The following is a 13,745-nucleotide window of genomic DNA, read 5'->3' on the forward strand; positions in this document are numbered from 1 at the left end:
CATCAAAGTGTAGCAGGATAACAAAACAAGAAGTGCGATCCTGGGCAAGTTATAAAACCTCTCTAAGAATCAGCTCTCTTTTTCATAGCTTACGAAGAATAATAAGCTCCTCGTGAGAAATTTGAGAGTATTGAGTGAAATGTATGTAAAGCAGTTAGTAAAACGGCTGACACACAGAAAGCACTTGATAACTGTTTGCTCTTATCTTTGTTTTTTTTCTCATAAAGTGTTCTACCCATTTTCCCCCACCTCCTGTCCTCCCTGACCAACTCACTAGTCCATCCCAAACAATCTAAGGGGTCTGACAGAAGAGTAGACGCCAGAATAGTGTCTAGAAAACAGACCTCTAATTTTTGGCAACAAAGAACAAATTCTGTCTCATGCATTCTCATTGTAGGAGGTATCGTCCCCCAAGCGGTGAAAATTGGTCTTCATGGGCGGGGGGCAAAAATATCTTCGGTATTGGGCTTCCCTGGTGGCGCAGTGGTTGAGAGTCCGCCTGCCGATGCAGCGGACGTGGTTCGTGCCCCGGTCTGGGAAGATCCTACATGCTGCGGAGCGGCTGGGCCCGTGAGCCATGGCCGCTGGGCCTGCGCGTCCGGAGCCTGTGCTCCGCAGCGGGAGAGGCCCCAACAGTGAGAGGCCCCAACAGTGAGAGGCCCAAGTACCGCAAAAAAAAAAAAAACAAACATATATATATATATATATATATATATATATATATATATATATACACAAAATATATCTTCGATATCGCAATGGCTTATGGTCCTTCAAAGGGACCATATAAACAGATATACAGAATATCTAAGGTATTAAATTTTCATGGGGTGGGTGATTAAGAAAAAGATGTCTAAAAAGTTTTCTTTGAGGGATGATGATGAATAAAGGGCTGAGACAAACTGCTCCATCTGTAGAGAACTATTCCTTGTTTGGGCACCAATATTCACAAGTGAATCATAAGCACAGAGGTCAGAAGGCATATAGTCCTAGAGTTAATTCGTTATAGGCTTGATGTCTGCTTCATCTGTTTTTTACTATTTTAGTCTATAACCCTGGGCCTTGACTACCTTGATCTACTCTATGTAAGCAAATCCTTCTGCCCAGTTGGTTTCTACCCCTACTTTTGGCTTTTACAGCCACAAAGGTATGGACAACTGAAAGTTGAGTGAATTCACCCTGCTGTGGGACGTGAGTCACTGGAGACCCTGTTCAACTTCTGGCCAAGTACCTGGTGGCAGTGCTGTGATACTCCCTCATCAAGCCCCTATGAGCAGTCCGGACACTTGATCACCTGTTCTATATATTTTTATTTAATGACTGTGCTTTGCGGGGTTCTGTTATAAAGTAGTTCTGTTTCACAGTTGTTTATTCACTTTTTGGGAGCCAAGAAGTCTAGAGACTTTTAGAGGGGGTATTAGAATTCCCATCAGTTATATAAATATAGGATTTAAGTCAGATTTATAAAAATCTGAAAGAGCAGAGTACTATTAGCTAGCTCTGTGCTACACTTACTAATTTTAAACTTTAAAGGTCTCCTAAATTCTGTAAGCTTATATTAATGCCTTTCCTTACAATACAGATACTATTATCCACATTGGGGATAAAATATGAGTTTCAAGTGTATGTAACTCACGCAAGCTCAGACTGCGAGTAATCAACACATACAGCCGAGATGCAGTTCAGCCTTGGCTTGTCTGAACCCAAAGGCGTTCTAACTCTCGACAAGGACACCCCTTTTGGGATACCACAGGGAGTTTCGGCACTTTAAGTCTGCTGTGTGTGGATCAGCGTTCAGGTGAAGATGTGAAAAACCCACAGAGCCGTAGTGTTACCATTATAGTTAGGACCGTTAGAGTTCCAAGTGATAAGACCCAAAACAAACTGGAGAAGCAAAGCTAAAAATTAAATAAATACCTTAACTGTGGAATATTGTAATCAGTATCATGAATGGTATCATGAATAACTGAATCTAGAGTCTAAACTTTTTTTTTGAAGTTTGTCTTTTTAAATTTTTTCTTATTTTCTGCCTCTTGGCTTTGCTTCTCTCTGTGGAGCTTGTTCTTTTCTATCATTCATCGATTTCCTCTGTGACGTGGAAAAAGTGACCCTTGGAGGCCCCAGATATACAGCATGATGTGAGAGACAAAATCCTGACTTGTCTGCTAGCTCCAGCGGAAGAAGCTCAGAGATGGGTCCAGGTTGGCCCTTCCTCAGTCAAGCCCTCTGTTAGGGTTATGAGGCATTAACATATTTTTTACTTGAATTGTTTTGTTTAATGGAAACTTATTTTATCACCAGTCATATGTTCAATCTTTGTAAATGTCGCATACATCCTTGAAAAAAATGTGTTTTCTGTAATTGTTGATTGGAGTATTCTATAAATGTTAATTAGTCCACTGTTGATAGTGCTGTTGAAGTTTTCTATTTCCTTACCATTTCCTTATTATTCGCGTCTTTCTACTTGTTCCATCAATTATTGAGAAGTATTGAAATCTCTAATTGTGAATTTGCCTATTTCTCCTTGCATTTCTATCAGTTTTTGCTTCGTGTGTTTTGAGGCTCTGTTATTAAGTGCCTCAGTATTTACAATTCTTCTGTATTCTTGATGAATCTTTTACTATTATGGAATGCTTTTCTTTATCCCTGGTAGTGTCCTTTGCTCTGAAATCTACTTTGAGTGATATTACTATAGAAACTCTAGCTTTCTTTTGATTAGTGTTAACGTGGTATTTTTTCACCATATCTCATGGATCATTGTCCTTCATTGCCTGTTGTCCAATGCCATGAAAATTGTAGTTTAATATATTTTGTCCTGATCTATAGTTCTTTCTGATGGGAGGGTACGTTCAAGCCCTGTTTCTGTCTCTTGGCTAGAAAGGGAAACTTCTTTTGTCTGTTCCATTGATCCATGCCTCTACTGATAAAGCAGTGTTAGATTGTATTGAGTACTGTAGCTTAATAGTAAGTCTTTAAATCAGAGAGTGTCACTCCAAATTTGTTCTACATTTTCAAAATTACTTAGTCTGTATTCTGGGTTCCTTGTTTTCCACATACATTTTAGAATCAGCTTGTCAAATGTTTCAAAACAGCCTGATGGAAATTTGATTAGGATTGCATCAAATTTATAAGTCAAATAGTAGGGGAGAACTGTCAGCTCAGCAATATTGAATCCTACAATTCATGAACATGGTATTTCTTTCCATTTATTTAGGTCTTCTTTAATGTCTCTGATCAATTTGTTTGTAGTTTCCATGATAAAAATCTTACACGTTTCATTAGCTCTTTTTCTAGTATTCCGTGATTTTTAATGTTCTTTACATGATACTCTATTATAATTTCAGTTTCCACTTTATTCATTGCTAGAATATAGAAATAAAATTTATTATTTCATACTGATGTGCATCCTTTGTCATTGTTAAAACCCCTGATTAGATTTCCTTTTTTTTGTTATTGGTAGATTCTCCTTTTATTTCTTTTTCTTTCTTTATTGCAATGACTAGAACCTCTAATACAGTGCTGAATAGGGGTGTTGAGAGTAAATCTGCTTCATTTTTCTGGATCTTAGAGGGGAATCATTCAGTCATTCACCATTAAGAAGGATGTTGACTATTAGAACTTTGTTAATGTCCTTCTTCAGACCGAGGACTTTCTCTTCTATCTCTAGATTCCTTAGTTTTTATAATTAATGGATATTGAATTTTGTCAAAATTTTTCTCATGTCTATTGAGATATCTCATATAGATATCATATATATCATATATATATCTCAATAGATATATATTATCATATATAGGTAATCTCTGTAGACTCTTGATTTGGTAAATCACATTTTTTAGTTTTTTTAAAAATGATTTTATTTTGAACTAGTTTTAGACTTAAGGAAAGTTTGAAAATATAATACAGAAAGTTTACCGTAAAGTTAACATCTTACATGACCATGGTACAAATAACAAAACCAGGAATGTAACATTGGTGTAATTAATATTATTTCATTTTTAGGTAAATTATAGTGCTTGGTCTAATTTTATCAGTTTTCTCACTAATTATTTATTTTTTTTAATTTAGAATACTATCCAGGATCCCACATTACATTTGCTTATTATTTCTCTTTAATCTCCTTCATTCTGTAACAGCTTGTCTTTCCTTGTCTTTCATGCCTTGACACTTTGGAAGAATATTGACCAATTGAAAGTTTTACTAACTTTGCATTCCTGGGATAAACTCAACTTGGAAATAACATATTTATTTATAAGCTGGATTCAATTTACTAATATTTTAAAAGTATTTTTGTGTCTATGATGATGAGTGATTTTGGTCTGTAGTTTTCTTTTTTTTATTTGCAATGTTTTTGTTTGGTTTAGATATCAGGGTAATATTTAAAGAATTAAAGGAGCAAAGTTACTTCTGCTGAAGGTTTCTAGAAGAGTTTGGTAGATTTGGTACTACTTCTTCCTAAAATGTTTGGTTTAATTCACCAGTAAAGCCATTTGGTCTGTTGTTTAGATATAGGACCATTCACGTTATCTGTTTCTTCTTTTACGAGTTTGGCAGCACAAAACTTGTGAAAGAAAGTTAAAAATTTTCCATTTCATCTGAGTAGTCAAATGTGTTAACATAGACTATATTCATAAGGTTTTGTTTTTATTCTTTTGATGTCTGTAGGATCAGTAGTGATGTCACCCCTTTCATTTTTTATATTGATAATTTGTGTCGCGTCTCTTCTTTCTTGATCAGTTTAGATAGAAGTTCATCAATTTTATTGATGCCTTCAAAGAATCATCTTGATTTTTTTTTCTATTTTTCTCTTTTCCATTGATTTCTATTCTCATCTTTATTTTTTCTTAGATGTATGTCCTTAACTTTGCTTGTAATATTTTGTCTGTTGACTATGAATACTTTTATCAATAACTGAAAGTATCTTTATTTCTCTTTTATTTTTAAAAGACATTTTCTCTGGGCATAGAATTCTAGGTCGGCATTTTTTTTCTTTCAGTTTTTCTGTTAATATTTTTTTTCTCTGTATGTAATGCATTCTTTTTACAACTGCTTTCATAATTTTGTTCTTATTACTGCTTTTCAGCACTTTGATAATGTAGCACTTTGTGATGTTTTTCTTCATTTTTAAAAAATGCTTGAGGTTTGCTGAACTACTTGAATGTGTAGGTTCTTTCTCTTCATTATATTTGGAAATTTGAGCTTAATATTTGTAAAGTATTGGTTATGTCTTCCCCTATACCCCAGTACTCCTTTTTACTTCTGGGACTCTGATTTCATGTTTGATATTTCTCACAGCTTATTGAAGCACCGTTCAATTTTTTTCACTCTTTTTTTCTCTACTTCATTTTGGATAGTTTCTATTGCTATGTCTGCAAGTTCTCAGATCTCTTCCTCTGCAGTGTCTAATCTGCTATTGATTTTATCCAGTGTATTTTTCATTTTAGGTATCATATTTTTCATCACCTTATAGTTTGAATTGGGTATTTTTATATCTTTGGTTTCTTTCCTCATCATGCTTAGTGTTTTCTCTGTCTTCTTGTAATGTGAAGTGTATTTATAGTGCTATCTTAATGTGCTTGTATTCTAATTTTATCACCTCTGCTGTTACTGCATAATTTTTATTCGTTGATTTTTCTCCTCATTATGGCTTGTTTGCATTCCCTCTCCTTGGGCTGTGGCCTGGAAACTCTTCTGCCTCTTTGTATGCTTGGAAATTTTTTTTACTGGATTACAGACACTGAGTTTTATGTTTTTGGGTGGTGGATACTTCTGTTCTCTTCACCTATATCTTAGGAAATTTTTCATGATGTTTGATTTCTTTTATAGTTTCCAGATTTAAGTGCTTGAAAGAGGAAATATTTGTCTTCTCCCTGTACCTATTAAATGGTGTTTTCTAAGGGGTGGGACTACCCCATCTTTGTTCTCCTTGCATCAAGTGATATTAAAAATAGTGTATAGTAAACTATTATCCATTTCCAAGACTAATAAAAGAAGACAAAGAGAAATGGAAGAAATAGGCAATATTAGGAAAGAAAAGAGACATTACCCCAGATTCTATATACATTAAAATATATAAGAAGATATTAACAGATTTGGACTAATAAATTTGAAAAGTTAGATGAAAAAGATAAATTCCCAGGAAAGATAAACCTGACCAAAATGGACACATGAAGAAATAGAATAGTCCTATATACTAAGAAATTTGAATCCATATTTAAGAATTTTTTAACAAAGAGCATTTCAGGCCAGGTGCCTTCACCAGTGAATTCTACCAAATATATAAGGAAGAAATAACACCACTCATCCACAAAAGTAATTTCATATATACATATTTAATATATAAAAGTCAGTTACATTTTTATATAATTTAAAAGTTACTATTTAAAACAGCACTTCAAACCATCATACCTGGGAACAAATCTAATAAGACATATACAACACACAGAAAAAATATACATAGAAAAAAGGAAAGATATTAAATAAATGGGAGAATATTTTTTTTATGGATTGGAATACTGAATAGTATAGAAATGTCACTTCTCCCCAAATTGATTTTTAGGTAAAATCCCAATTAAAATTTCACAAAGTTTTTTTTTTTTTCCCTGGAAATCTAATTCTAATTCTAGAGTCAGATTGAATATTCAAATAGCCATGAAGAGCCGAAACAATTTGAAAATGTAGAATCAAGTTGGAGGATTTATACTACTATAAACAAGGTTTATTATAAAGCTACAGTAATTAAGACAATGCAGTACTGGTATAATAATAGATCTAAGTAGACCCATGGATCATTAAAAAATAGTCTAGAGAAAAACCTACACATATAAATTAAAATTTGGTTTGTGGTAACACAGGAGAATAGTGAGGAAAGAACTGTCTCTCAATAAAAGTGGATATTCACATAGAAAAAAATGAATCCAGGTTCCTATGTCGTATCATGCACAGAAATAAATTCCAGATACATTGTTGATGTAGATGTGAAAAGTAAAACATTAAAACTCCCAGAAGATGGCATTGAAGAATAACGTCGTGATTTGGGAGAGAGAAAGATTTCTCACTCAAGACTCAAAATGCAGTAACTATATGAAGAACAACTATGAATAGAACTACATTAAAATTAAGAACATCTCTTCATCAGAGACACCATTAGAGAATGAATAGGTGGGAGAAAATATTTGTGATACATATAAATGACAAGTGACTCATATTCAAAATATATAAAGAACTAAAATCAATAAGAGAAAGAGAAATAACCCAATAGGAAAATAGGCAAGAAATTGAACACACACCTCAGAAAGTGGAATATCCAAATAGTCAGTAAATACTTAAAAATATGTAGAGCCTCATTAGTTATCATAGAAATGTAAAATATAATCACAGTGAGATACTACTATGTACACATCAGAATGGCTAAAATGAAAAAGACTTAATCCAAGGACAAAGAATGTTAGAGCAAAGGAATACTCATACAGAGTTGGTGGGAATATAATTGAAACATCTGTTTTGACAGAACTGGTGATATTAGCTAAAGTGGGACACACACATAATCTGTGATATAGCAGTTCCACTACTAGGCAACAGAAACGAGTACAGTACATGTCTGGGACAAAAGATGAGTGTGTGTGTGTGTGAGTGTGTTTCTGTGAATGTTCATAGCAGTGTTGTTTCTAATAGCCACAAATTAGAAACCACCTAGATATCCATCAATGGGATGGATATCAGAGTTGAGATGCCTTTAAGTGGGTAGTAAATTTTTGTAGTATTTTTAGAAAATGAGGGCAAAAATCTAGATACAAAAATACATAATGACAATGCCCAGTTAAAAGGAACCTCCCAACAGTGAGACAAAATGGAGATATGTCCCATGAAAAAGTTGCGTAAGTTGTGTAGATAATAGATGGTCATAGCTTATGTACAATTTCAGAACCTTGTTCCAGGAGATATTGCCCAAAGATCCCCTTGACGGTCCATAAATAATTGGGCGCTTTGGCTCAGATAGTCTCAATCATGAGTACATGGACAGAAAGTCATGGGCAAGTTTTAACTACCACAAAGTGAAACTTCAACAAAGACAGGAGAATGTCTCCAGGGGAACTGGGGATTCAGATTCTCTTCTCTCCTGTTTCTGGCTCAGGGAAAACTGAATTCTCACTTGTAAATTCTTTTAAAAGCAGATGAGAGTTTAAGGTGAGAGAGTCACCATACAGAGAAGGTGAAAAAACAATGGAAACCTAACAAGCACAGCATAATTGGCCTGTAGAGATTTTATCTCTGAGGGAAAATAAAATCCCACTTCTTGCCCAGCCCTGCTCTTCCTGGGCAATGCTGACCTCTTTTCCTGGAGGTAAGGCGGTCATGCTCAGAGGCTCTCCATTGGGTTCTTAGGATTATGGGTCAAGAAGCAAGGATTTCCTTAATACACAGCTTCTTTCTGGGCTCATGTGAAACTTGGGTTGAGTTTGGTTACTACAGAGATTAAGGTCCCATTTTTGCAATTGGTTTTAAGAAAATACATTTGGGTAGCCAAACTGGGGAGAAATTTCTCTCGAATACCTCTGAGAAATGAAGCACCTAGTCTGGGGCTTTTACTGCATTCATGGGAAACATTGAACTTATTTACTACAGGTCGTGTTCCCTGTGTCACATTGCACTCCCCCCAGCACTTGTCCACTGCTGGAAATTTGGATCTGAGAACAGGTTTGTGTTAACCAGCTCATTCTTAAACAGTGATGGTGAGAAGGTAACTTCGTCTAGAAGACTGGCTCTAAACTTTCTGTTGCTCCAAGCAGTGTAGTTGTAGGTATGCATTAGGAAGTGGGAATGGGGTGGGGATAGCAACTTAGCCAGTTAACATTGTTGGGAAATCTCAAGCTTTCCAGGTGGCTTCCTTTGAGAACACTTCTGATGCGGAACTTTAGGAAGCTTGAATCACAGTTCTTGGAAGGAGAGGTGGTTTAGGAATGCTGTTTATCTTACTATTATTGTCACTTACAACACCTCCACCTTATTTTTGAAAATCTGTTTTTAACTTTTATTTACATACCATATTTTCAAAAGTGTTTTAAACATTTTACTTTTGGTTAAAAAATTATTCTTTTTCCTATTGATGTCATATCCTTTTTCTATTATCCTCCCTACTTCTCTCACTCCAGCGAATTGGGACAGACTTGAATTTGTGCTCCCTTTAGACAGATGAAGAAGCTACAGTCGGACCTCCAGATCCACAGGTTCTACATCTGTGGGTTCACCGACCATGGATCGAAAATATTAAAAAATTTTCCAGAAAGTTCACAAAAGCAAAACTTGAATTTGCTTAATGCTAGCAACTATTTACTTATTATTTACTTTGTAATTAGATATTATGAGTAATCTAGAGATGATTTAAAGTGTACAGGAGGATGTGTGTAGGTTACATGCAAATACTAGGCCATTTTCTATAAGGGACTTGAGCATCTGTGGATTTTGGTATCCACTGGAGTCCTGAAACCAATCCCAGGGATACTGAGGAGCAGCTGTAGTAGTGACAGTCGAACTGGGAAATGCAAGTTCATTGGCCAAGCAGGTCGTTCATTCACTCCTGGGGAGAGGCACTTTAGAAAACATGAAGATGGTACAGAAACGTGTCATGTGAACCATGAGTGTTTCTATTTGTAAACAATACCTTGCTGAGCCTTTAAGCGGAATTACTGATCCAAGACCAGGGATTACTGCATTTTCTTTGTCAAGCCCTTAACTATTACTAGTTTTTAAGAAGTGAAAACTCAAAACCACAAGATATTATCATCAGATTTTTCAGTCAAGTCTCCTTATCTGGTACCTGAGAAGACCTTAAAGAATCATCAGCTACCTCCTGCACTGTATTTTTTTTTCCTTTTAGCCCTCTCCTGGTGAACTCATGTTACATGAATTGTTTCATGTATTATAGCAGAATCAGAGACTGCCTCATGCACCTCCCTAGGAATATTATCTATTAAAATATCATCTGTACATTGTCAGGTTCCGCTGACAGGTCTCAGGCACTGATTTTCCCCTTTGAAGTCACTTATCTCTCTTTTGTACCTGAGGTCTTCACCAGTGATAATTTTATATTCCAACTTTTCCCTTTTCATTGGGAATAAAAAGGTAGGTTTCCTCTTTCTTTGATAGAAATATTACAAAGTGGCTTGCTGATCTGAAGCTCTAGAGTAAATTCTGAAGAATTAAGGAACATTTTGTACTTTTATTGCCTCCTCTTGTAATTTACGTAAATTATCTCTCAGAGTAGGAATGGTTTATCAAGCTTAATTCATTTCTAGATAAAAGATTATCAAATGCAAATGCCAATAGACCCTTCTCTGCTGGCTAATCCAATCACCTTTGGCACCCTGTTTATCTGCAGTTAGCTGCCCTTACTGTCATGAACGCCCTCAACACAAAATATGGTTCTCATCATATATTTAATGGCACTATCTGATCACAGACAGCAAACAGATAATATCTCCTTGTCACAGCAGTGCATGCGTTTCACTTTCTCTACCTAAAGGACAGAGTAATTAGAGGGACAGGGTATGTGGGAAATCTAGAGTGGGCTTTGTTCAGTCCGTGAGGTTTTTGGAAATCACTTGAGATTTGACAAGGTACAAATAAGATTACTAAGAGTTCCAGAAAGAATACTAGAGCCCTTGAGCTTTCGGAAATACTAATATATCAGCAGGATTAGAAAGTTTGGGGATGGTATTGAGCAGACTAGAATATTACCTTCTGGTCATGTGAGTCACAGTAGAGGGAGCATAGCACAAGGATGAGAAAAGACAGAGTTTTCTAAGGGGCAGGGGATAGTCAAATATTTCAGATAAAGATAAAAGTAAGGACGATTAAAGGAAAGAGATCATCAACAGTCATTTCACTGAGTTAATTCTAATTAATTTTTTCCATCACATTATGTGGTCTCCAAATCACAATAATCACTATCTAGAATAAATACAAATAGAATCAGAGGGAATGTGCAAGCAGTTTCCCCTTAGCTTTTAGTTAATAGGCCAGCACGTGTGGCAACTCTTCGAGCTCTTAGCATTTACTAAGGAAGACAGGTAACGCATCTTTGATTTGTTTCTTGACAGCCATACTCTGCTGTCGACCCCATGATCTGCTGCTCTTTCAAGGGAGGAGAAATGCAGTATTGCAGATTCTTTCCTCTTATTCTCTCAGCCAGGTAAAAGACAAACAGGTGAAGATTTTTCAAAAATGAGCCTGGTCACCCAGGTCTTCATTTTTTATCTCACTGACTCTAAGATGTAATTTTCGGTAATTTTTAGCTACCAAAAACTATTTTATATTTGCTACCTTCTAACTTACAACCCCAAATTTGTGATTTTAAAAGGGTGGAAATTTAGTATCTCATTTTCATAGTCCAAGAATCCAGAAGTAAAAAAAGTAAATTAAAAAGAAAACCTGTTCATACCTATTAGGTTCCATTCAGTATGGATTCTGAGATAGTAAGGAGGGAAAAACCGGTGTCTAACAGGGAAGTAAACAAACTCCATGGTTAGGAGTTGGCTTTAAAGAAAAAATATCATGTTTTACGGTTAATCTTTTTAACTCAAATAAGCATTTTAATGAAAACATTTCTGCTTAAGGAAGTTTCTCCTTGGATCTGTTGTTTCCCAGAAGGAGACATACAATCTGAGAAACCACACCACTTAATATTAGATGGCTGTTTGGTCTAAGTGACCTTATAAGGTCCTCTGGCACCTTACGTATCTAGTTTTTTTGATTTATAACTTGGGTTTGGTCTTCAGAAGCTCATGGGCAGGGAAGACCAGACATGCATGAGTGAGTTCATTCTGCTGGGACTGTCCAGCTGCTGGGAGACTCAGGTCCCCCTCTTTGTCCTTTTCCTGGCCATGTATCTGATGACGGTGCTGGGGAACTTCCTCATCATCCTCCTTATCAGACTGGATAGCAGGCTAAACACACCCATGTACGTTTTCCTCAGTATCCTGTCATTCGTGGACATCTGTTATATCAACATAACTGTCCCCCAGACGCTCATTCACTTCCTTCTGGTCAGCCCAGGAGTCTATCCCATTCTACAGCTGTGTGCTCTAGCTGTTTATCTCCTTGGCAATGAGCAGCACAGAGTTCTTCCTGCTGGAAGCCATGGCTTATGACCGCTGTGTGGCAGTGTGCCGTCCACTGCACTGTGCAGTCACCTTGCACGGAGGGCTGTGCCTGGGGCCGGCTGCTGGCAGCTTGCTGGCTGGTTCCATGAATTCACTGATGCAGACAATCATCTTTCAGCTACCTCTGTGCCATAAGGTTGTTCATCACTTTGCCTCTGAGATGTTGGCTGTGCTGAGGCTGACCTGTGTGGACATCTCCTTCAACAAGGTCATGGTGGCCATCTCAGGATTTCTGGTGATCATGCTTCCCTGTTTTCTTGTTCTGTTCTCCTATGGTCGTATAGTTGCTGCGATTCTGTGTCTTCATTCTGCCCAGGGACACCACAAAGCATTTGGGACGTGCGCCTCTCACCTCATTGTGGTTTCCATGTGCTTTGGAACTGCCATCTTCACATACTTGAGACCCATGGCTGACTCCTCAGCAGAACAGGAGAAGATGGTCACCCTGTTCTATGCTGTGGTGACCCCAATGCTGAATCCCTTAATCTATGGCTTGAGGAACAAGGAAGTGATGAGCACCTCTAGAAGAGTGTGGGGGAAACTTAGTGACAAAGGGTAAAGATTCATAGAATTTCTCCTTCCCTCCAACAGCCCATAGAACGACATTCTAAACAAAGAGAAAATGATGGACATGCCCTTTCTTCTCAGATTTTCTCATAAGGTAGATCACGGTGAACAAGTTTTTCTAGACTGACTTTCCACATTCATCCACATTTTGACCTGTTACACATACGGTAAAAAAAAAAAAAAAAAAAGCCTTTAATTATTAAGCTGCAGTCTGCTGGATAATCTCTCCTTCTGGACTTCATATGCCCCCTTTTACTTTCATATACTTCCTGCCTATTCCCTCAGAAAATGAAACATAAACAGTAAAAATTTTCAGGGTGAGAAGAGCCACACTTTGTTTCATGACCCCACCCATCACCAGCAATGTTGCTTTGAAAAAGGTACTTAACATCACTGACCTCTAGTTTCCTCAACTATAAAAAGAAGTAATAATATCCAGTGTGTGTGATTATTTTGAAGATTATAAATTATCTATGTAAAATGCCTAGTAGAGTGGTGGCATAGAGTAGGTATTCAACTGTTTTTTTAAAAATAGCTTGTAGGACACAATTATAGCACTACACATTATGCAGCCTTCTCTCTATATAGAGTGACTCACAGTGAATGTTTTCCTTGTGCTGTGGCTCTAGTAGATCACTGTTCTGTGTCTGCTCCAGGTAGCCACCTTACCCAGAACCACGGCATCTGTCCACCCAATTTATTATCTCTCCATCCATCCATCCACCCGTTCATTATCCATTCATCCATCCAACTTTTCTGTCTCTATCTATCTTTTTATCTGTCTATGTATTTTTTAGCTCCAAGCCAGACAAGACCTTTCTCATGATCTCCAAACACATGTATCAAGGCTTGCTTAACTCCTTTCACTTACATTATATGAATCTCATTGATAACATAGTTAAAATAGAGCTGTTGTTCTTGCTTCCTCTATCCCAAGCTATTCCTTTCCTGTTGCCCCAATACGCCTTCACTGTTTTAGTAAAAGGATCCATCATACATCAGAGTAATTCTTGATTC

The 13,745-nt window shown here is 36.6% G+C and overlaps 1 protein-coding gene across 1 annotated transcript in view; it reads left to right on the plus strand.

Moving 5' to 3' along the window:
• Positions 1–11,783: 11,783 nt before the first annotated feature.
• OR6B1 (olfactory receptor family 6 subfamily B member 1) overlaps positions 11,784–13,745 on the plus strand; it is a gene marked incomplete at both ends in the record, with an annotated part of 37,346 nt that continues 35,384 nt past the window's right edge. Inside the window, 4 exon segments of the mRNA XM_082846239.1 lie at positions 11,784–12,041; positions 12,043–12,084; positions 12,088–12,716; positions 13,045–13,108. Of these exon segments, the coding sequence (XP_082702365.1) occupies positions 11,784–12,041; positions 12,043–12,084; positions 12,088–12,716; positions 13,045–13,108 (993 nt within the window).

This window comes from Leucopleurus acutus, assembly GCF_964270905.1.
Source record: "Leucopleurus acutus genome assembly, chromosome: 9".
Lineage (NCBI taxonomy): Eukaryota > Metazoa > Chordata > Mammalia > Artiodactyla > Delphinidae > Leucopleurus > Leucopleurus acutus.